Genomic DNA, 25406 nt, shown 5'->3' with positions numbered 1-25406 from the left:
ATATATATATATATATATATATATTTGTTTTTATATAGTAAGTAGTTATAGTGGTAGCTTAAACACGAAACTTAAGTACAATTGAATGTTAGTTAGTTTCAATACTTTTTGTTCGTTTCCGAAATTTTTGACTGCGTTTGGTTTGCTTAAATATTTTTCAATGTGTTGCAGTTCATACGCCTAGAAGCAGGTTTTGAATTAAATTAAATTTACAATACGTGGACTTAAATTAAAAGTTGACTGCGAATGAATGGAACTTCTCTCGTGGCCTTACGTAAAGAAATGAGATTGTTTATGAAAATAGAAAATGAAGTAAAGAAATCTATTGTAAACAGAATGCCTTGAGACCTATTTTCCACTTAAGTTCAACCTTCTGATTGATGGCACCATTTCATAGAGCTGTCAAACAAATCTATTATATTTGATAGTCATAAAATTGTCAGATGTATAAATTGTAATGAGAACCGTTAGCTGAGTTCAATCAAGTGATTGATGGCAGCATTTTATGGAGCTGACCAAGAGACATGGTAAATATTGAAAAAATTAATGAAAACATAAATTTTGTATGTAATGTTTAAGTCTGCAATCATATGATTGATGAAATTTATATATATATATATAATGTAATTGATATATATATCAATTACATTGTAATTATGATTCAAGATTTTTATGTGTAAAAATGGTTTTTAATCTCAAAGCAAAGGTTGAGCCTTCTTTAAAAAATTCGATTGCAAATTCTTATTTAGGGCAACTTTTAAAGGCACAGATAATTCATATTATTAACTGAGTTGTTTTTAAGCCTAAGTTTGCTCATTTAATAAAAAAAACTTGTATAAATTGTAAATATTATAGTTCGCATTTGATAATGTTCGATTGCTTCTAAACGCATGAACTGTGCCCACTGTGCGGCACAGTGGATGATGTTTGCTCAATGTGTTTTTGTTTTTGTTGATGTGCGTAGTAAATTGATGTATGTATGTATGTATGTATGTATGTACGTGTTAATAGTTAAATGTATGCACAGTTCTGAATTGCTGAATGAGCGTGGCTGAGCTTAGCCGAAGCCCAGTTGACGGGGCTGCGATTGCGTTGAGCGCGGACATCGGCCGATGTTGAGGTTAAAGATGCCATAGCTGCAGATGGGTGGGCTGCAGTCGTTGGCGCGAATGCACCTGTAGAAAAGGGGAATTTTAGTCAAGGGTCAACTATATATTGAATATTGCGTGCAATTACTTGAGCTCCGAGACGGGGAAGCCCTCGTCACCGTTCTTCATGCGCTGGCACGTCATGTTGCTCAGGTGGCAGTCGCAGCGGCAGCGACTCGTTGTCGTGGTGGCGCCACCCTGTGCAATGGCAAAGTTAATAAAGTGCTTGGGGCACTCGCATTGGGAGCTACGCTTTCGCCTCTGCGCAGATCGATTGATGCAATGGCATTCCGTGTGATTGGTCATCGGGACAATTGTCGCCTTGCTGTGCCTGCTGTTGACCGAACGCATCCAGAAGACCTGATCGACGGTCGTCTGATTCTTTACTGCCCACACCAAGTTGCTGGGACAGCAGCCGCTGTTCTCGTCACAGCGATGCAACACTGTGGCACGTGGCGAATAGACCTTCGATGTTTCGCTCATCATGCGAATCACTCGAGCCTGCGGCAGCTTGCAGAGCGGCTCGTTCTCCATGCTCACGACGTGCAGGCGCGCCAAGTTGTCTGTAAGCAGCACGAAATGTATTGAAAATTAGCTAAGTGAGCTATAACAGTGGTCTCTTAATCTCTGTCTCCCTCTCTTTCTTCTTATCTCCATCACCTTCCTAATTGGTCCAGCTACATCATTCGCATTGGGGCAGCTGTTACTTGAGGCAGTTCGAAATCCAGTTGCAGTTGCAGCTAGAATCGCATTTTATAGCCGAATAATGTCTATATATGGACTTGTGGGTGGGCGTTGCATGCCGCAGCGTGGTCACGGTTAACTGCCAAAGGGCAAACAGGCGCAAGAGGGCAATTTCAAAGCAGCTGCTGCTGGCCTGTTGAATAATTCATGGGGCAGGTCGGAGACTGAGGCTAAGGCAATTGCCGTGCTGTTTGCCAATTTGATAATTCACATATATATATATATAGAGGTCACATATATATGTGCACATATGTATATATATATATATATATATATATATATGATCTGTTTTATGATTTTGTTTTCGATTCTGTTTCGCATTTCAGAATTCGATACATGCCACCCACAGCTCCATGTGATATTTACATCTGTTGCCTTTTTCTTGCTATTGCAGTTTTATGACTTTATTGCATGCAGTTTTTTTTTTGGCATCTGTATTGAACAGCAGCAACAACAATGAGAATAACTTTGATAACGACTGCCGCATAAAAAACCGTTGCGTTCGCTAAAAATTTCAGCGTTTCCTTTTTATTGGCTTTTGGCGACAGCATCAACAGTAAACAACGTTAAAGCAATAAAGGTGCAAAGCTGCTGTCGATATATAAAGAAATTAATACAAACAAAAAAAATTACAGATCATGCAATGACTAGCCAATACCCTAAACAGAGATCTCTTCATATCTTAGGCTAATCTCAGCAAGTAAGAAATAGTTAAAAGTTGCAGTTGGAATAAAATACAGAAAATATTTCTAATTTATTTATCGTCTATGTTAGCTTTGGAATAATATGAGTAGAGTTGGGTTTGGCCTAAAAATACTTGTGATATTTAAATAATAAATACTCTCTATATACATCTGTATAGTATCAACTATATTTGCTACAAAAGCTTGCAATACTCAAAGCTTCTTTTAACATAATATACCTACATATATAAACTTGCGTAATTTAGCTGATAAGGTCTACAATAATGACAGATAAAATATGACAATAATCTGTATATATATAATCTATATATGTTTTGCTCTAGTTCTACGGCGAAAGAAAAAACTATATACATCTATATAACGGTTTATTGCATTTAGTTCTTATTTTATTATTATGTATTATTTTATAATTTAAAAAATGCATCGACACTGACTGTGACATTGCGACACATATTACGTGACATAATTGTTAAACCCTTTGACAATTGTAAAGCAATTTGTATGGAAAAAAACGCGCGCGATATTAAACGCGAGTAAAGCGCTAGCATTGCATAGGTACACTAGGACTACACACATGCACATATTCACACACATACATATGTATATATATATATATATATATATATATATATAAATTGACATTGAAAGTCGCAACGGCGAGTTATAAAAAAGTTGATTGAACTGCGTTTAAAAACGCGCCAGAAACGCGCGTTTGAGCTCTGTACAAAACTATTAAGAAATAAATGCGACAAAAATATAAAAAAAAAGCAAAATAAATATAATAAGTATTTATTGAAGGCTGCGACACTCAATAAAGATACTGATTCAGAGTTGGAAATTTATAGAATAATTTTATATTTTATGTCTTCATAAAGGAAGCTAAAATGAATCTGAAATTTGAGTTTCAGTTTCACACGCCAATTATTCATTGCCGCGGCTTGGTATGCATGCACTTTGTTAATAAATTTCATTATACAATTCTCATGATTGATTAACATAACATAATAAATGCATTTGCAGATAAAACGCGACGTGCAGCTCGTTTGGTATCGAATGCATGCCAATGTCATGCCGTAGTATATGAAAATTGCATGCGTACACAATAATAATGATATAGCAACAACGACAACACACAGCCAGCAATTGAGATAACGGTTAATAAGCAAACACATGTCACTTAAGCCGGGAGTCGATTTATAGGAATCGATCGATGGCAATTTCGTAGCCAACTTCAGAGTCGACTTTCAACTTATTCGCGGCGGACGACAACAAAATGTGATAAGAAAATTGTTGCATCATTACGCATTTAAGCGGTGCGCCGGCCAGCCCAGCCACAACCCAAGCAGCAGAAACAGCAGCAACAACAACAACAACAGCAACAACCACAGCAACATTGGGGCATATCAGCTAACAATTTCCCAGGCTTAGTGACACACTTTCATTTGCGGTGACGTCGCTGCTGTCCACACGCGCTTAACGGTAAGCAATATGGCGGAGTGATCGACTAGCAGATGCCCTGCATAATATTGTTAACTATTTACAGAGTATATATAGTTCACTGTTTTACTATTTACTCTTTATATTTTCAATGTTTATTTTAAAATTGTAATGTGTTGCCCTGTAAAAGGATTATGAAGCTGTGTGTGCATAATTTGCTAAAAGACTCTAATAAATATGCCTCTTTCTATGCTCCTCTAAAGGCCAAGATAAATAAGTTCAACTGGAACAACTAAGCTCTTCATATAAACATATAAATTATAATTGTTTTATTTGATCTGTCACGGGCATTTACAGCAAACCCAATATACACTGCTTGGGCTCACTCTCATAAGCATAAGGTATTACTGACAACAACAACAACAACAAAAAAACAGTTTTCACGCGCTTTAAATGGCAATTTTCCAGCCGAGTGGAAGTGGGAACGTAAAAGATACACGCGATGAGCTCACATTTCATTGTCAATGGCCAAGCCTGAGCAAATATTGTTGTTGTTGTTGTTGTTGTTGCTGTTGTTGTTACTCGCATGCCACTGATAGTCACAGGCTTTTAATGAAGTAATTGGTAAGATCAGCACAAGTCTAAAAAATACCACAGCAGCAACAGTAGCAATTGGAATGTATGTCGTATAACAACTATGGAATACACTTTTTGGTGTACCAAAAAGTAAGATATATATTAATGTATATAGATACAAAAATATTTTATAGACGTAGCTACATATATGGGTATACATAGAATTCATAATAATTTCTACTAAATAAGACTACAAATATTTATTATAAGTCACAAACAAACTAAGGTTAGTTCAAGTAGAAGCTTAGTTTAAGTAAAAAATTCAATATTTCAATTAAGCAAAAAGAAGCTGGAGTTAAGTCTTATTATATTAAAGTCCAGTTTCTATATCTTTCATATTGCAAGTAGAATATAATTGCCACTATGAGCTTTAAAGCTTAATATATGAATATTTCTTATACAGTGAGAGCTCAATAGATGGAATGTATATATAGTTGACTTCAGTTTAAGCAAAATGCAAACTTGAATTAGTTTTACATTATTTTTAACTATTTAGAGACTATGCACAAAGGTTAGTGGTCGCCTTTCATTTAAAATAAAATAAAAGTTACCTGAAGATATGTTCGAATTTTAGTTAGAATCAAGATATCTCTTGTAAGTTGAGCCCTTGTTAATCTAAATCTGCGATCAGCAATGCAATTAAATATATAATTAGCAAGCTTAGAATCTTGGGAAATTCTTTTTTAACTTGAGTAATATTTGAAGATTTATTATTTGACTAACAGCTAAAACGCTCAACCGCTGAACGTTGAAGTCTACATTTTTGAGGAGCTACTTAAAATTCTTCAGCTCAAGAAACAGTTTTTGCTTGTAAGGCATAGTTTTGAAATAAGCTAACTAATTACTCGTCTCAGAAATAGTTAGGGCATTGACTTAGTTTAGTAAATAAATAAAAACCACGTTGACAAGCTGACTTGTTTTAATTGCAACGAAAGTGTGCAGAAGGAGATGGATAGACAGCCAGAGAGAGAGAGACAGAGAGGGAGAGAAAATGTCTGGAATTTGTTGGAGTATTTTTCTTATGTTGGGTGAGGCATGAAAAAAGAAAGAAAGAAGAAGCCAGTTTCTCAGCGACTTCTTTTGGTGCGTTCCGTTTTGATGGGGGCCCATTTAGAAAGTGTCTGCAGATTTTTTTCCCATTTAATTTTTTTTTGGATTTAACTGGACTTGGTCGTCAGTCTGCGGCCCTCCAACAGCTTCCAGTCACGTGCCAGGCCATAAATATCACGAAGAAGACATTGTGTTTAGCCAGAAATGGAATGCCAACAAAGTTTGCATTTAGCATTTGCATTTGCACTTGCATTTGTTTAGCACAGTTTTTATGGCCCGAACGTGTGGATCGAGGCGCCGCTGTCGCTGTTCTATATGCATATGCATCTTTCCCTCTATATATATATATATATAAATGTCTGTGCCCCGTACTTACTCAATTCATTTGTTTTGATCTTCAGCTGTTCCTGGTAGCGCCGAATACTCAGTTGCACTGCTTCTGGGCTGCCCACCTCCTTTTGCTTCTGGGCGGTCAGCGAGCCGGGCGCCTGATCCGATTGATAGCCCTCCTGCAATAGCGTGAGTGACGCATGAGTGTGTGTGTTTGTGTGTATATATTTATATGTGTGTGTGTGAGTGTGCGAAGGAGCGTATGAAAATTGAAATTGAAATGCGGCAAAAATCGAATCGAATCGAATCGAATTGTTGCATATGCCACTCAGTGCTACCAGCCCCCTCACACGCTAGCCCTCTGCAGTGCCACTCCCTTAGCCATCCTCTTAGCCGCTTTTAGCTTGGCTTTTTTCCACGCGCAATTTTCATGGCCTGACCACGCAAGTTCATATAACTTGTACATATATGTATGTAATACGAACAGCATGTTATACCCTATGAATATGTTAGTAAGAGGTATACTGAGCATTGAACACAGCAGTATCACTTTATAAAGCAATGTTGAACAAAATTTAGATTAAAAAATTATTATTTAATGTGAAAAACTTAAATTTTGACAGACTTAAAAATTCTTTTTTTTAATTAAAAATTGTTTCAAAATTTATTTAGATTTAAACATTTTTAATTAAGCCGAAAGGTCTTGAACAACATTACTATCAGAACTTTATTATGAAGCCTTTATTTTTACTTGAAATTTACATAATTTAAAAATATAAAAATATACCATTTTAAAGTGTACTTCATTATTGAAGGCAATCAAATAAAAGTTAGCACAAGTTGTATCTTTTTTAACTTTCAGTTGGAATTTAGAGAGACATTTTAGATTACTTAGCATTAGTTAGATTTTCTATCAGTTATTCAATCAATTCATCAATTCTCTAAACAACATTTTGTTGCCTTATATTCTTCATTTTATTGATTGCCCCGCCGCTCACAGGGCATCTGAGAGTCGACTACACTCAAGCACCATTCACACATTGTTTTTCTTTAAGTCTTATTGGATATCTGGTCGCGGCTTTCAGCATTATTATTGCACTATTTCAATATGTTGGGTAACATGAAACATTTACAATTTTGCGGACATTTATTAAAAATGCAGAAACAAAACATTTTTATATGCATACATGGCACACGAAATATATAAATTGTGTAATGTATGCCAAACGCAAAGTGAACTATTATAAATGCAAGACATGCATATGTGAGTATATTGTTATTTAATAGATCAATCGATTCTGTGGAACTCAAGGGACCGAAAAACATGTTATCAAATTTTTAGAAATTCCCAAATGAATTCGTAATCCGTTTCATTGAAAGTGTAAGAAATAAATATGGGATTCGATTCAGTTGTGTGGGTTAGTGCATATTTCGTAATAGTTTCTTTATAAATAAATAATTTCTTTTATTTAATTTATTATTTAACGAGCTATCTAAACTATTTTCTAGACGTACAAATTAAAACATTAAATGTATTTTTAAATAATTTAAAATGCTTCGAGGCTCTTTTTCATTGTTTATATTCAATATTTCAGCGTAATTCTGTTACGGCTGTATTTGCGCTCATTCAAATTCGATTCATTGATTCAATTTTTGGCAATTTAAGCAATTTAAATATATGCACCTAAATATATTTATTTATTTTCAAATGCCCTCAATTAGAGGCTCTATAGACACGCCCCTCACAATAGGCAACGAAAGTTATATGCACATACATATGTATGTGTTTGTATATGTGTATGTGAGAAAAGTTTAATTGAATTTATGCATATGATTTATGCTCTGATATGGTTTGTCAATGTGTCTGTGTGTGCGTGTGTGTGTGTGTGGGACATGCTTTACACAACAGTTTGTGATTTAACAGATTTTAACACGCAGCACAGAGGTGTGGGAAATTGCATGATAGCCGCAGAAAACAAACCCAATATTTGGTTATAAAGTCTGCTCGACGTGGTGCAACCCTGCAAGAGAGTCAGTGTCTTGAATGGAAGAAACTTGACGCTGGTAATGCGATATATAGACTTTATCAAATAGAGAAGTCTATTAAGATTAATTAATGTGTGCCAGAGTCCATGCTATACAAAATTGTACTTTCAATTAAATTTATTGGACTTATTCTTGGAGTTGTCGTCTCAACTTTGCATGGATATATAAAGGATATGTAGCTGAGATGTCAATGGAATCAAATTTGAATATTCATTTATACTCAAAGTAAAGCAACTCTATAATCTCTGCTCCATCTTCCTCCATAGCCAATCAATCTACTTCAAATTTTCAATCTGCAGGGTATCTGACGGAGTTTAAAAACAATTGCAACACTGGTGAACATAAATATGCAACACCTGCGCGCAGGTGGAAATGCTATCACTTACAGCTCAAAGAGCAGCAAATATATATATATATATACATACTTTATATATATAAATGTATATACATATATAAAATGATAAAAATGGAAAATGTAAAAACTTGAACTGCGCTCAGATATTGATTTTCGACAAAAAGCACTCGCTCCTTGGACCTGAGTGTCATGAAAACTAACGACATGCATATAACTGACACATAATGCCAGATCCAGAGAGAGAGACAGAGGCACAGAGGGACACAAAGAGAAAGAGAGTGCGACAGAGAGAGAGAGGGTAATAAATGAAGTTTGTATGTAAGAAAAATGGCATTCGCTGTCTGCTTGCTCCTTGCTAAGGACATGTATCGCATAAACCAGTCAGGCGCAGCGTTAAGTGAAATGCCCAACGTCCTGGGCAATGGTAATGCAATGCCAGTTGAATGTATGTATGTGGGCGTGGCATGGTTTGAAGCTGAAGGGGAAGGGTGCGTGAAAAGCAAGAAGGGCACTGTGGTTTCTGCTTAAGCTTAATTTTTCTTAACTGTTGCATGGGAATGGGAATACAGTTCAGGTAAAAATGCTCATTACAACATTTCAGTTCTTATTTAAGACACTTGAAGTCTATATGAAGTTAATTTCTTATTAGGGATACAATCTATGGGATATGGAAAGATCAATTTCATTCGCTATCTTTAGATTTATATAATTCTATTCTATCATCTATCTCCCTCTCACTGTCTCTCTCTCTCTCTCACTTTTTGTATATCTCTGCTTATGTCTTTGTTGCTCTTATTTTATCTTTCATAGTTAAAATTTTTCCAGCTGAAGAGAATTACGATAACTAAAACTATCCTTTCACAGCCTTTCACTGTTGCTTTTATAATATAAAGATATTTTTTGTCAAGGCCTTTCTCTGCAATTCTCATAGTGTGAAGTATTATATTCAAAGTCTTACGTACAATATTTGAATCCATCTGCACAGCTTGCTAACAATTCTTACTTTAAGTGCTTTGTCCTTTCTCTGCAATTCTCATAGAAAGCTGCTCCATTGTATTGGCTTTTCAGCACACTTTATACATTGTGAAACTCTTTGGTCTGGACATGTTTTTGTAGCATTAGCCCACACTGGGGCACTCAGCTCATCTCCATCGCATTGAATGCCTTCACTTGATGGTGGCAGCTCCTTTCGGTTCGTTAGGCTACTGCCAAAGCAGAGCAGTAGAGCAGCGCAGAGCTGAGCAGAGCTCATCGTACAACACCTTTTCATGTTCTTTTATGCGCTTCGGCAGTTTTTATAACCAGTTCTACTTAAGCTTCATTACGCATGCTCAGCCATGACAGAGACCCATTCGGAAACCCAGTGACGTTCCCATTGCAGATGAAAAAACCCATTAAGTGTCTGCCTGGTTGACAGTATTCGAAAAAACAGTTGTTGTTGTTGTTGCTGGTGTTGTCGATGTTGTTGGGGACCAAACAATAAAAACAAACTTCATTTGCATATGCCTGGCTACCTCAATCCCTCCATTCTCGCTCACTCTCTATTGCTCTGGGTGTCTTGCTTTGAAGGATGCCTCAGCATGGATTCCTGGGCGTGGGTGTGACTCGCGTCTGGCCTTTTTACGAGCACGGCTCCAGCTAACAACAACAACAAAAACATTTGTATAAAACCCGTCCCTGGTTTTTATTTGCAATCAAAAGAGTTATGAGCCAAATGCAAATAGCTCGCGCCTCGAACTGTTTTCATTTTTATGCTCCTCTTCTGCCCAGCCAGGGCAGTAGCTTCACGCCTGTGGTCAAGGCAGCTGCGGGCGTGGCACTGGCTAAAAAACAGTAGCACACACAATTCGTCGGCCCCCGCTTCAGCTCCCGCTCCCGCTCCCTCCTTAGCAAATAACGCGGCAAATTCGCCGCCAACTGTGCAAATAAACACAAAAGTCAGCCCAATATTTGTTTACATGAAAGAGAGCACAACAAACAGGCATCTGTGTGCGTGGGTCGGAGTGAAGGTGTAGCTGTCTGGGTATGTAGCTGCATGCATATTTATGTTCTTCTTCTTCTTCTTCCTCTCTTTCAACATATTCATTTTTGGAACCTTTTCTAATGATGACCAAAGGCAAAATATAAATGCGAGTTTCGTTCAGGCTTATGATAAGTATTTGTCTCCTTATATAAATTGCAAGATTTAAGCAGCTTGAATTAATTTTTTTATATTATTATTAATAAATACGAAGAACATTTATTTTCATATTAAATAAATAAAAATAAATAAAATAATAAAATAAAAAATAAATAAACTAAATTTTATGTATAGGAAAATATATCAATAAGCAGAGCAGCTAGAGAGTATAGGGTATTTACTACTGCAACTTTGAACCTATACTTCAGCTCTATACTAGAAAGGGTATCTATAATTTGGCCAAAAAATTAAATAAATTAAATAAAAATTCTATTTATAAAAGAACAGATTGACAATCTCAAAAGATTCGTCTAGTTGATGGAAGAGCGAAGCTTGCCTACTAGATGCCTTACATTAGTGTAGGATACTTATAGTAAGTCACACTACAGCTGTTAGACAATTACAGGGTATTACAGTTGAATTTTAACTTGTGTTTTTTCTAATTATTTATTAATGTTAAAAAATTATAAAAATTTTCACACAGATGATTTTAGCTAAATTACACTTAGCAAATTTGTATAATCTTTTATTAAAAACAAGTAAGAAAGCTCTAGTCGGGGTGCCCGACTAGGAGATACCCTGATCCCAGTCCTTTGAGTTTTAATATTTTCCGTAGTTTGTATCGAGTATTAAAAAAAAAAGAAAACAAAAATCGACATTGCGAGACCAGGTTTCGAACCCGGATTATTTGTGCAACGTGCACAAACTCTACCAACACCGCCACTTCATAACTAAAAAAAATAAAACAATAAAAAACGTTTCATCTCCACTGGTCTCGAACCCGGACCAAGCTGCATACAAGCGGAGCCTCTACCAACGCAGCCACTGCCCTTCATACGCGAAGTGTTGCAAATTTAAACATAAGTAGCAGCTAATAATTCAGCACAATTCAATCGCAATTTCAATTCTTGGAATAGAAAAGAATAGGAAAAATGCGTGCGCGTGGCGCTGCTGACATGTGCTTTTGCAAATTGGCCAAACGTTTTGTTTAATATTTTCTGTTTTACTTAATGGATTTTAATGAAATTTTCAGCATTTGATCTACATATCCTATTGGCTTGGTTGAGATGCAAACGCCTTGACATAATGGCCCTAGTTCCAACTAAACTTAAATTCTAAGAATTTGGGGGAATTTGGAGCCGGTATCCAAAATCCAACAAAAATCAAAATTGCACAAAATATACATAAGACTAAATACAAAATTTGGAGGCTCTAGCTCTTAAGACGTTCGAGATATAATTTATTTACGGCATTTCAATAATGTTTTTATTCGATAACAATTAAATGCGAATAGTTATCGAATATTTGAAACAAACTTGACCTGCGCGTGCTATACACGGACCTACAAAAAAAATTTCAAGTCTCTAGCTCTTATAGATGCTGAGATCCACGCGTTCACACATACGGACAGACGGACAGACGGACAGACGGACAGACAGACAGACGGACAGGGCTCAATCGACTCGGCTTGTCGTCCTGATCAAGAATATATATACTTTATGGGGTCTGCCACGCCTCCTTCTGCCTGTTACATACATTTGCACAAAACCATTATACCCTGATTTCCCATTTTTAATGGGATCAGGGTATAATTATATTGTGTATTTTTATTTCTCATTTTGAAAATGCTTTACAGTGATTTTCGTATTGCTTTTCAACCCTTTCTAACTTTTTTGCAAATAGGGTATTTAAAGTGCGTTGCAGGTGCTCTATGAAATAAATGGAAAAGAAATGTTGCTTTGCTTTTGCTTTCTTCACTTTTGTTTTAATTTCTTTGTGCCAACTGAAAATGTTGCCATTTGTCTAAAAGCTGGGCATAGAAAAGCGCAGCGTTTTGCACAAAAAAAAAACATTTCGCCTCAATATATTCATTTAGAAATTGTAAACATGGCCCAGACAGAAACAGAGATAGAGAGAGAGGGAGCGAGGGAGGGGGAGGGTGAAAGTGTTCATGCCACATGGCGTATACGTAATGTGAAATGCTTATAAAATGTTTTTTTTATTTCAATGTGTGTGTTTTTTAGCTTGTTTCATTTTTGACATAAAAGTGCCAATTAGACTGCGAACGGGTTGCTGTTGCTGCCATAAAACTTAAGTAATTAAGCAAAAGTAAAAATTGAACAATTTTCCTTTGCATTTTTATATATATTTTTTATAACTTAATTGAATCTATGCGCATTAAAAGAAAATTACAATTTTTACATTTGAGAAGGAAAAGCATGTGGAAAATCGAGAGTGCGTAAAATGCTTTTTAATTTTAACGAGCGAATGGAAATGGATGCCCATATCGCTCTATCTCTTTCTATCTCTCTCTATCTGTCTGTGCCACTGTCCAATTCGTGCGCTCTGTTTATTATGACAATTTTATTTGTTTGTCTTGGCCAAGGCGAAAACGAAAGCGGAAAATGTGGCGTGGAAAACGGGGCGAGCAGAAGAAAGCGAGCGTTGGCACAAAAGCGCCGCCTGTGGGCCATAAATGGCAACAGTGGGCAATGTCAATGACAGCCAGTTGACGAGGATGACGATCGTGATGACTGTTCCCAAGTGCGTTGTGTGTTCCCACTTGCCAGCCGGCAACTGTATGTTGCTCGGTGTGCTGTCAATCAAACCAACATGTTTTTAGTGTAAATGACCTGCCCTAGCAACTGTGCAGATAAACTCTTCTAATGTGGTGTTCCCAGTTGCCAATCAAGAAGAGCAACATTATATGTATACAATGTGACCGCTGATGGTAGTGACTGTTCCCATAAGGCTCGCTGTCTAAGAACCGTTGTATGCAGGCGGTCTGTTCCCAGTTGGCTATTTCATTTTGTTTGTTCCCGCGTACTATCTGTCTACTGCCAGCCGTTTAAGAAACGCTTAAAGTTCGCTGTCAATTAGGCTAAATGTGTATGTTGCCGCAGCATGTTGCTAGCTAATGACAACTGTTCCCAGCTGTTTATGTTGCTTGCAATTAAGCCGTAAGCTTTTGTTGCTGCAGTATGCTGCAAACGTTGATGTGCTAGCAACTAGCAACATTATGGTTGTGCCGGAAATGTGGCCCCACAGCGCTCAGCTGATGAACTGATACAAATAAAAACACACACATACATATACATATACACTTTAATGCAGTTACATTGCGATCGAATTGAGTGATTGCCCCGTCGAGACGTCGAACGTCGAACATCGAAGCCGCTGTGGCAGAACATGACGTATCTCTCTTCTAATTGCAACGCCCACACAACACGCAGATCGGGATCGAGATTGCATAAGAGATTGTGAATGTGTGTGTGTGTCTGTGTTTGTGCGTCTGCCTGTGAGTGTGTTGGGCAACGGTCTTTGCACAAATTGACTTTTGCAATTTGCTTGCTTGAGTTTCATTCTGATTGAAGAGTTAAAATCGGGCTGACTAACTAATAGAGGCAGTTTGTAATGGAGGCAGAGAAGAAGAGAAATGCAAATAAAATCTACACTCACATGCCGTTAAGGAAGTTCAATTAAATGAAACAGCTCTCTTTTAAATGTAATGAATTATATATTATAATATTATCTATATATACACCTTCACTTTTTACGCAATGAAAGAGCATTCGAGTACCGATTTCTTGATTCAAGTTTTGCTTTGTTTCTGGGCGCTTTTAATTGCGCGACTCTTGGCCAGTTTGAAAGGCCAACAAGTTGCCTATCAATCAAAAAAGCGGCTGAAATAAACAAAATGAAATACTTCAGGCCACTATATTAGGAACACTAAAAAAATATCAAAGAAAATATATTTCCCAAGTGCCGAACAACTTTCAAAGTCAAACAAATTTAATTTATAGTGCGACAGTTTTTTTCTCCCCTTGCCATGCCCCTTCCCCTATTTCGCTTTTCTTTTTTTAGTGTTTTAATATTTATTATTTAGTTGTTGAATTTTCCTCGTTCATTAAAGCACATAGACAAAGAGGGGAGGGAGAGTCTGAGAGCGTGAAGAAAATTTTATAGATTTGCCATATCATTTTTTAGGCTTCCGCATTTTCGGCCTGGTCTATAAATCAAGATATACATACACATATATGCATATCTATGTATATATATATAAATAAATTCATATATATATATATCCATTATGTCATAAGCCGATTGGGCTGTCATTAGTGCGCCTTATGGACAGCGTTCGCCTATCGCAATAGTAAATAAATAATGCCAATAAATCAAGGTAATACTTTAAAGATTGCCCACAGAGGCGAAGCTGGACGAATAGATGGAGAAGGAGGAGTAGCAAGTGGCGCAACATTGGGGCCCAGCTTAAGAGCTTACAATTAGTGTCTAAAGACGGAGGTCTTCCGCTTAGAATTGGACAGCCAGATCACAAATCGATGCCGCAATCGATGCCATTTGCCAAATGCAACTCTGGAGTGTCCGACTTTATATTGATTATTTATCTTACATAACTTTTATTGAATTATTGAACAAAAAATAAAAAGATATTGAAAAATATATAAATATTAATTATTGGTATAATGAATTAATATTAAATATTTTTTCTTTTATATTTTTTTATACTTTTTGATAAATTTAAAGATATAGAAATATATTAAATATTAATACAAAATATATAATACTTAAATAAAAGTTTATTGATTTTATCATTTAAAAAATTTGTAATTTAAATAAATATTTATATTTAAATTAAAAAAAATTTTAATATAAATAAAAATATTATTTTATTATTTTATTGTATTTTTTTTATTTATCTATTAATTTATACAGTCTTCTCTTTATATATCTGGACACATGTCTTTTATGGTATATTGAAATGTATTTAATATAAAATGAACCAAATGAAAATGTTTTATTAGAAAATGTTCTATTCTATTAATAGATTCTAATTAATTTGAATTAAATATAAGCAAATGTTATACAAATAAATATCTCTATTTCACGCTCTTTATATCATTCAGAAAGTTTCCTCTTCATCTCTCTATACAAAGTATATATCAGTTCAAATTCATCTTACTTAAATATATATATTCGATTGTGCATGCCAGTCTGTTGGTTTATCGAAGCTAAATAATATTTACAATTTGATGCAACGATCAGTGAAGCAACTGCCTTCATATTGATTTAACAAGTCTAATTAATTATGCATAAATTAAACCTGCATTGGAAGCTGTGTATGTATTGTAACTGAATCACTGGGGAAGCATTTTTGAATTGGAATTGGAATCAGAATTAGATTACGTGCTTTGGGGGGCTCTAAAAGCGACTTGCTGATAAGCTGCTTTGGCAAATACAGCACAGATAGCTGTGTGTGACCTATAAAGCAACTACTGAATAACCCTTTGACTAATGGCGCCCTTGACTGTCCAAGTTATAATAAAAGTTCCGATGGGCTGTACAAGGAATTGCGAAATGAATTTTTATTGCTTTCGTTGCGAATATTTATTGCGGAATATTTAAAAAGGTTTTATTACACATTTCGTTCATTTTTATCAGCATACTCTGTAGAATGTGACAGTAGAGATGGCTTTACAGGGACTTGGCGGAACTGATGAACATTTTATCTATTTGTATCTCAGGAATTTGAATAATTTGGTATATGGACAGTTTATAATTTCTATAGTACTAAATACGCATATTCACCCAGATCAAGTTACACAAGGATCATGCTTATATATGTATTGATTTGTCATATGCAAATAGGAATTATTGCTCAGCTTTTAAGTTCATAAAAATTATTTTTAGCTAAAATTGATATTTATATAAATAATCAAAGCGTGCTTCTGTTGGGTAACTAAAAGTCATGCACTCTCTGCTAACGTATTTTCGAATTGTTTCTTATTGCACTCTGCTACGCAAACGGAATGCGTGCAAAGTAAACAGCAATAATAATGCAGGCAGAACGAAACAAGTGCTCTGATTGAATGCCAACGAGGACATTGCAACAGCCAACAACAACAAGGACAGCGACTACGACGACGACTCGATATTAAATTCCTGCTAAAGGTCAGCAGTCAAAGGAGCTCAAGCAAAGCTGGCTATAGTGGGTGGAGGGGGAGGGGTGAAGCCCCGCTGCTGACAGGTGCACTCATAAGCTTTTAATGCCACTCGACTGCATTTGACTTTATGCTACGGCTTAATATAGCTGCTTGGCCTTGAGAGTAACTTAACATTAGTGATAGGGCAGCCAGGAGATAGGAGGAGTAAAGTGATAAGCTGCTCGACATACGAATACATATATATTTCGTCTCCCATTTAGACGCTGATGCCACTCATAATTTGTTTCGCTGAAAAATCCCCGGGTTCACTGATAAGAAAGATAGACTTAGCATTGAGACTCTGAGTAAGCTTCTCTTATAATATATTTAAAAGTAAAAAAAAAAGCATAATTTAGTATTGCAATTGGGGTCTATTGGGGTCAGAAACAAACAAGTACAAAAACGTTTTCATTAAGAGAGCTTGAAGTCGTCATTTAAAATATTAATATTTAGTTGTTTTCCCAATATCTGAGTCACGATATAAAAATATCATAAAACATTTTTGTAAGAAATTTATTTTTCATTGTTTAAATATAATTAAAATTTGGTGCTCAAAGCTGGCACTTAAATATTTTGGAAGTTGCAAAGAAAATATCATTTATGACATTTATAAAAATATTTTTTTGCGAATCATAAAATTGAATGGGTTTATAATACAATTTTTGAATATCATTATTTTTGCTGATTTTATCTTGTTTGCTTTTTTTTAAATTTATTTTAAGCTAAATAATCATGGTAGGTTTAAAAAAAATAAACAAATTATTAAGCTTTAATATATCTAGGTAAAAATGGGCATAAAATAATTTCTTACGATATTAAAATTTTGGTTAGCGTCGTAAGAGCTAATATTTTCCAACTAGATTTACTTTTCAAATATATATTATATATTTCTAAGCTCATTATTCTGAATAACTATATTTATATAGTTACATAATTAGTTATATACCCATGCTATATATATATATTCATAAATATGCATTAGCCAAATATATTCTTCGAATTGAGATGAATAATTGTTGAGGGTCAAAGAAAAGTTCAAGCTTTTTGCAACTGTCAATAACATAAATATGAAAATATGTATAAAACTAATTAAATTGAATATTTGATTAATGTGTACTTTTCATCAACTAACTTTTAGTTAATAATCAATTGAAGCCCCTGTTTACGCGAGGAACTGGTCAATTATTTAAGTGGCGATCATAGCTGATCGTTTTGTTGGCCTGGCAGCATGTGTGAAAAGGCGACAACTCTTACAGCATGTCAATCAAGTGCAAGTCAATCAAGTCAATTAAGGGCATAGCATAACGGAAAGTGAAGATCGTCGCCTTAAATGGTCATCGATCGAGCGACAAAGAGTCAGGTTCAAAGCCTTAGTCTCAACTTGAAGTTGAGGTTCAGATTCGAGTCCGTGTTCTCTCTCTCTCTGTTGCTTTGTCGGGCCGCTTGGCCCAATTACAGGCCAGAAAGTGAAACCGATTGAGGATCGAGGTTCGAGCAATTTATGAGCTGCATTCGAGCCAAATTGGCTTGTTAACCAAATTGGCTGCTTCTGCTTTTTGTTGCTGGTGCTGCTGCCGCAACACGTTTCATAATTGCAGCATTGAGTAACTGCCTCAACTGCTGGGTGGGCTATTGGAATCTCTGCTTAAGATCAACAACGATTCGTTCCCTCTGTCTCTTTGTCGTAGGCTCAGGGTTAGCTGCACTCGTATCACTTATTCGCTCACTCGCGCTTGTCGCTGAGGTTCAAGGTGAGGCATTCACTTCTAACACACAGATCGCTGAGAGACAGATGCCTCCAGTGGGTTGTTCAATAAATTTATATATGTTATATAATATTTATACGACTTTAAGTAACTCTATTCTCTTGGCCAGAAATATGGAATTTTTTAAAAAATATCTATGAGATAGAAAAGTATCTTTAGACCGAATAACCCTGATTTACATATATATTATATTATAATTGATAAGCAGTTCAAAATAGATATTAAAGAGGATTTCAAATATGCATTCCATAAATGTATAGATTTTTTTTTATAGAAAATCGATTATATTTCAATTGTAATCTTTATCAAAATTTTTTATATACTTATATATATGATGTGATACACACATATATATACATATCTTCAATGAATATATATTTTTCTCCATTACTCTCACTTAGCTAACTAACCACTCATCAGCCCGGAGATTAGACATACATATTGACATAGAGATTAATACAATTGTCAATATACAGAATTCCATTGGCATATAAATCGAAATTCTTATCGCTTCTCAGAAATATGCACTTGAGGCGCAATGAAAAGATTTTAATAGCGACTCACGCAACGTCTGGCTAGTCTTGAGCTCTGGCAAATATTTAGCGACCTACAAGGCAAACACCCACTCACAAACACACACACACACACACACACTCACAAAGAGGGAGGCGTTAAAAAAGAGAGATAGGCGTGATGATTTTTTTTATGGATTCTTCGAAGCTATTTGCTCTACTCACCTCATCAACGGCGGCATCCAGATGATTATCGCTGGCCGAATGCTGCGACTCCCATGGGTGCCGTGGCACGCGTCGCAAATGTGCGTAAGGCGGCGTGGTCGGTGAGTATGCTGATCGATATGACAAGTAGCTAGGCATTAACTTTTGCCTAGCATAGTCGATATCGATGTCGATTTTAAGCGCATCTCTTTCGTTATTATCATCATTCTCGCTATCGTTGTAGTAATCATCGTCGCTCTCTTTGCTGTTATCGCTGCTCTGATCCAATCTACGCTGCGCTGCGCCGTATACGCTACTCGCGAGCAAAAACAATAGCAAAATTTGCCACATTCTAGACTTTTTTTGAAAACTTTTTATATGGAATTTTTTAATTGAGTTTGGTTTTTTTAGGTATCTTGAGTGAGTATCTGTTGCTGTGCTAAAACATATTTCAAAATCTCTTAATTATACATTTTTATCTTTATTTGTTTTATTTTTAGAATTTGTATTTAAAAATCGAAAACCGTGCTAAATATTTTGTGTTTTTTTCTTTTTGGCACACGTCTCAAATTGTTAGAACATTTTTATGTCAAAAATTCATTATTATGGGGTTTTAGGTATTTCTATTACGAGAGCTGTTAAATTTTTTCAATAAACATTATTTATTTGATGACATCACTTTTTCACTTGACTTGCGCGCACTTGATTAAATAATTTTGTATAAAATAATTCACTTATTTTTATTGAACTTTATTAATTTGTCGAAAATCTTTTCTTTTTGCTACTTGCTTGGAGACACGCGCGTCGACGCGATGTGAACATGCCACCGGTTCTTTTCTATGTGAAGGCAGCAGCTGAAGCCGCCGTACTAGCGAGCATTTTCACAAAGCTCTCTCTTCTGTCTCTCTCTCTTTTGCCGGTGGCTCTCTTATACGCGATCAGTGGGACAGTGTATATGCGCAAGCATGCTTGTGTTTGCTCAGCATGCGTGCGACGCTGAGAGTGTTGCATCGGAGGACACAACTCTCCCTCGCTCTCACTCTCTCTCTCCCTCTTTTGTCTGCGTGCGTGATTCATTATAAATTATGGCTACTGTGGCTTTGTACTGCTCTCTTTTCGAGTCGACTGTTGTTTCTCTTTTTACGAACTTATTTAGAGTATGCAAATGCTGAAATGTTCAGCTTTTTAATGGAACTTAGGACTTGCGGGATTCTTGTCTCTGTTTCTGTGCGTATTTGTGACTCATTTTTCGCCTTAGCGCTGCTTTAATTTCGACTGCGTTTGCTGCTTATTAATTGTATGTAAATACCCAGTTTGCGCCAAATGTGCAGCTTTAATCGGAATGTATTACACGCTTGCAGTTGTCTTCCAGCCTGTCGGTCTGCCTGCATGATTCATTTGATCAGTTAATTGGCGGCTTGGCGTTGCTCTGCTTTTGTTCTTTTAGTTGAATGCAAATGCAGAATCGACGTCAAATGCCGCGCATGACTTAAAAAGCGTATCATATTTATTTATAGTTATTATTGATATGCTGATCTCATCTAAATACGTCGCTCCCCCTCCCAGTCGCCCTCGCAGCCGCTGTCTCGTGTCTCTGTGTGCGAGTTCACCTAATAAAAGTGCACGCAACAGTCTTTATCTAAAGGCGACACTTAAAGTGATTTATTTGGACGACTTTCAAGCATTTTGCTATGCAAATATGCAGACACACAGCCTGTCGCACGCATTGCTGCTTCATATTTGTGCTGATAAGCTGATGTGGGGTAGGTTACGACAACAACAACAACAAAAACAACATTGCACTCCATTATTTTTCATACTGAATTATTTAATTGACATTCTACAACTGTGGCTAGTCTCATTAACGAGCATCTTCAGCTTTGTCAGTCTCTGAACTTGATGAAAATGGTATTTTTTCGCTTATCAGTTATATAAATAGCATATACCATTTATATATATATATACATAAATAAATGTGTCTAAGAAAAATGCATGCAGCTATTTCTGACTGAGATTCTGTGCCTATTAAATTCACATTAAAAGGCTAATTACAAATATCAAAGATAAGCTGGCGATTCGCTTGAACAGTCGCAGGCCCAGTTTATGGCTACAGAAAAGTTCATATATCTATATACATATATATATATATATATATATATATTATGATATATTTATATTTGTAATTATACACAGTGAAAAAAAACTTAGGGCACTCTTGTGGCAGTGGAGAAGCTTCTATGCATATTAGGTGTCATTGATTTGGCTCAGTGGTTGGAGTTGCTTGCCACCAGATGGGGGCAGTTAGTGGGGCGTGCGTCTGTCAACGGGTTTGTTGTCGCCTCATTCAGCAGCAGATATCTACGCCGAGAAGTCGGCTGCTCGTCCAGTTCTGCTCGTATTTTATTTATGGCCTTTGGCTGCTTTGGCTAATAGCGCATAAATCTTATTAATGATCTTGTCAAGTGGCTGTAAGGCAGACGATCCGCGAGTCTGCATTTGTGTGTGTGTGCGTGCGTGTGTGTTTGAATGTCTGTCAGCTCTGCAGCTTTGCTCAGTGGAAGCTGATGGACAACAGCTCTCAACGCTACCAGTCAATCTGTCTGGAAACCCTTTTCTCGCAAAATTCTCCAAGCCACAAAATTCTGACACTTTGTTGCGCCACATTGACTGCACCCCTTACTCTGCCTTCCCATTTGTTGTGGGCGTGACATTTGCGTCAAGCTAAAGGCAATCAACAAAAAATGCGTTCAGTCTGCGCGGCTTTTGTGTACGTTTGCCTAAGGTTTATGGATTTTGTTGAGGAATATGTAACGCACGTAGCAGTGGCATAGTAGTAGAGTAATAGTAGTAATATTATGCTACAACAGTAGTAAGCTAGTAGAGCTCTCATAGAGTAGTAGTAGAATAGAATAGAATAATACAGTGATGTAGTAGAAAGTTAGTGCTCGCAAGGGTATTTCGTCTTCGATGCTACTTGAATACATGTACAACAAAGACAGGGAATACTATGACATAACTCTCCCCTGCCGCCTTCTCTTTGGCTCGCCCACGATCGGAAATTTTGCATGCGTCGCCAATAATTTAGTTTACTCGTAGCCCCTTCGGCTGCACTCCCTCGGCTACTACCTGCCACAACTCAACCTTTTCTAGACACATTTTGTTTCGCATTTGTCTGGTCTCTTTTCAGCAGAGCTCCAGCATGAAGCCGTCTACTCCTCATTTTATTATGATTGGCTGCACTCGTCTTTATTTTTATATTCTTATACATTTAATTTTGTTCTTATCTATATTCATTTCTGACATATCGCGTATGTTTATTGGGCGTTTTATACGATCGCCGATTAACATTTTGATTAATGTGTTTCCCCTAATTGTTTGACATGCGCTCATGCATTAGTCACGCTTGCATCAGCAGCAGCATCAACTTTAGCTTCAAGTTCGGCACCAGCGATCACACACATGTGTGTGTATATATATGTTATAGAGGAATGTTTCTCCTGTCTGTGATTAAGTGAACTTGTCATACACTCAATCACAGGCTGGGCTCCAGCTCTTCCAATTCAATCTGATGTATTTGAAGCTGTGGATTACGATGTGTGTCTTCAATAGAATACATACATAATATATCGCTCAAATATTGCAGCTATTATATGATATAATCTATAATATATAGAGATATATATAACATATAGACAAATTCGTTAAATGTCTTAAAGATATGATAGAACAGTTGATGAAGATGACTTTTGATGAAGACATTCACAGAGATGTTCTTTTATAAAGAAACGCAATTTTATTGAAATCAAAATATTTTTATTTGTATTATTTTTTAATTTGTATTTTTTATTTTTATTTTTTATTTGTTTTTTTTTTTAAGTTTTTTTTATTTATTTTTATTTATTTTTATTTTCTTAAATTAATATTTTTCTTTATTTTGTTTAGTTTGTTGAGTTCTTTTGTAATACTTAAATTAGAGTTCAGACTTATTGCAAATAAACATTTATTGTAATTATAATTTTAATTTTGAAATACTTCTTTTACCCTATCTATGAGTTAGGATCACTGCATAGAGTAGGCCCCATTGATCACTACACGCTCAATTTGTTTGTAATCTTTTAAACGACATACGCATATCGATAAGGCCGCCGCTTAACCCAGTTTGTTTTTTGTGGGGGCGTCAAGTGCAGCTCTTTCCGTCTCTCTCTCACACACTCACTGCCTTTCTATTGCTCTCTTTTATCTATATATCTATGTTTGCAGTTGTAGTGCGTGTTGTTCCATTGAAAGCACGTTCCAAGTTGTTTGTCTGCGGTTTTTTGTTTTTCCGATTGAGCTACAGAATTGTCAATTAGTGAAAGTGGAAGTGTCGCTATCTCTGCTCCCCTTTGCATCTGCATCTGGCTCTGCCTCTGCAGCGGTGCCTGCCCCCGCATTAGCTGCGGGTCATGTATTTGTTTACACAAACTAAAAGTCTGTCATGGATGCATTGGATCCATTTCTTTTCAGACGTGTGAAAATTGTGAGCACCATGATTTGCACTTTGTCAGACAGACGCGAGACCCGAGACTCGAGACTGGAGACTTTTCACTTTTCCCCAACCAAACTCAATTCGAATGCGAAAAATCAGGCAATCAGGCCTTAAAATTCTCTATCAACAAATTGTTCGGGCCACGTTTGTCTGCGCAGGACAAATTTATTAGCCCAGGCTCTAGACAAATTGCTGTGCAGCCAAAGGTAAAACTCAATTCAGATTCGGATTCGAAGAGAAAACAAACAGCCAACAGCCGGCTAACAGCTGGGCCACAGAAAGAAATGAAAAGAAAAGAAACCAGCCCAACAAACGCTGCCAAGAAATCTTTTGCTCGAAATAGACGAACGGCCAATGCAAAAAAAAAAAAAAAAAAATTAAAAATAAAAAGCTGCTAGAAAAAGTAAACAAAATGCAAATGCCAAAACTCAAACAAAGCGCAACTAAAATACTCTAAGATATTTTTATGAATTTTACTCGAATGAGGAGCAGATTTATGAAAACGGAAAATGGAAAATGGAAATATGAAAATATGTGAAATTCATTTAAATTTATTAATATCCGCTTTGTTCATAAGCTTTTTGTCTTAATTTCAATGAGAAAATATTTCATTATTTTATTTACCACACAAAGAGTGCATTCAATTGTTTTTTATAGGGAATGTTTCAACATAAACAAAGAAAAATAAGTTGTAGAAAAAGTTATAGACATATAGAGTTCAGTCATTAGATTAATTAAAGAAAAAGCGACTGACATATGATGATTCTGTAATGTATAAAGTTTGACAGAGATGGAGAGGAAGCGAGGCAGGACATATGTATATATAGTTCTGCCCCATCTTTCTTCTCTCCATCTCTCTCTAAAGTTAATATTTGTACTAGAAGATAGACAAAGAAAGAGATAATGGCATGTGGCAAGACGGACAGAGACAAAAATATATAAAATTATTAAATATATATGTTGCCTGCACTGGCAGAGAGGAGAGGCAGAGTGAGAGAGTTATATTAAATATATATATATATATTAAATATATATGCCATCTATATGGAAGCAAAAGAGTGAAAGAGAGAGCGCATCACATTCAGTATTTTCACATTTTAAGCTCAATCAAAAATTCGTTATACCCCAATAAAATGCTTTGAATAATGCGAGTAAATAAATAGTTCTTTTTTTTGGCAAACTAGATGCAAAAAACGGAGACATAGACATGCCGGCGACCGCAACATTAAAGACAACATCGGAGACAAGATTGGCGACAACAACAACAACAACAACACAAACAACGACAACGATTGTTAATGATGATGCATGACGGGCCTCGGGACCTCGGCCGTTCATTCAAATTGGGTCTGCGTAACAAGTTGCCAACACTGGGCGGCCGGGGCGTGGCAAATATCTATGTGTAAGGGGGCGAGGGCCAAGGGGCGTTTGCATTTGGAGACTTAATGTCGTCTATTTAGAGTCTGCGCCAATTTTTGGCCACTTTTAGCGGTTTTGTGTGGGCCGCAAATGAAACGCAATGCAAATGCTTTGAAATGAAATCAAATGAAATAAATTGGCTTTTATATACTATATTTTATATATGTATGTGTGCGTGTGTGTGCGTGTTTATAATTTGTTTTGGCAGCGAGTGCAAGTGTTAATTTGTTTTATGATCAAAGTTGCGCAATTTGGCTAGCGAATAGACACAAATGTGTCATAAATGGCCCACTGTGCAGCCCACTGTGCGCTGAGTACTGGCAACTCATTATGATAAATGACTAAA

At 36.2% G+C, this 25406-nt stretch overlaps 1 protein-coding gene across 1 annotated transcript; it reads right to left on the bottom strand.

The window, feature by feature from the left end:
- Positions 1–770: 770 nt before the first annotated feature.
- On the bottom strand, positions 771–19585 carry LOC111591953. Its single transcript, XM_023303887.2, has 4 exons — positions 19135–19585; positions 6096–6228; positions 1237–1711; positions 771–1175 (listed from the first exon to the last, which is right to left on the bottom strand). The coding sequence occupies exons 1-4, from the start codon at positions 19462–19464 to the stop codon at positions 1058–1060; spliced, it is 1056 nt and encodes a 351-aa protein (XP_023159655.2). The 5' UTR covers positions 19465–19585; the 3' UTR covers positions 771–1057.
- Between the last annotated feature and the right edge of the window lie 5821 nt (positions 19586–25406).

The sequence above is a fragment of the Drosophila hydei genome, unplaced genomic scaffold, assembly GCF_003285905.1.
Source record: "Drosophila hydei strain 15085-1641.00,03,60 unplaced genomic scaffold, DhydRS2 tig00000172-arrow-pilon, whole genome shotgun sequence".
NCBI classification, from domain to species: domain Eukaryota; kingdom Metazoa; phylum Arthropoda; class Insecta; order Diptera; family Drosophilidae; genus Drosophila; species Drosophila hydei.
The sequence above is the reverse complement of the archived record's forward strand: the minus strand, read 5'-3'. Positions and strand labels throughout refer to the sequence as shown.

Coding starts and splice junctions, on each gene's coding strand:
- LOC111591953 (XM_023303887.2), bottom strand. CDS start 19,464: ATGTGGCAAATTTTGCTATTGTTTTTGCTCGCGAGTAGCGTATACGGC. Junction 6,229..19,134: donor TGGATGCCGCCGTTGATGAG/GTGAGTAGAGCA, acceptor ACGCTATTGCAG/GAGGGCTATCAATCGGATCA. Junction 1,176..1,236: donor TTCCCCGTCTCGGAGCTCAA/GTAATTGCACGC, acceptor CCTTTTCTACAG/GTGCATTCGCGCCAACGACT.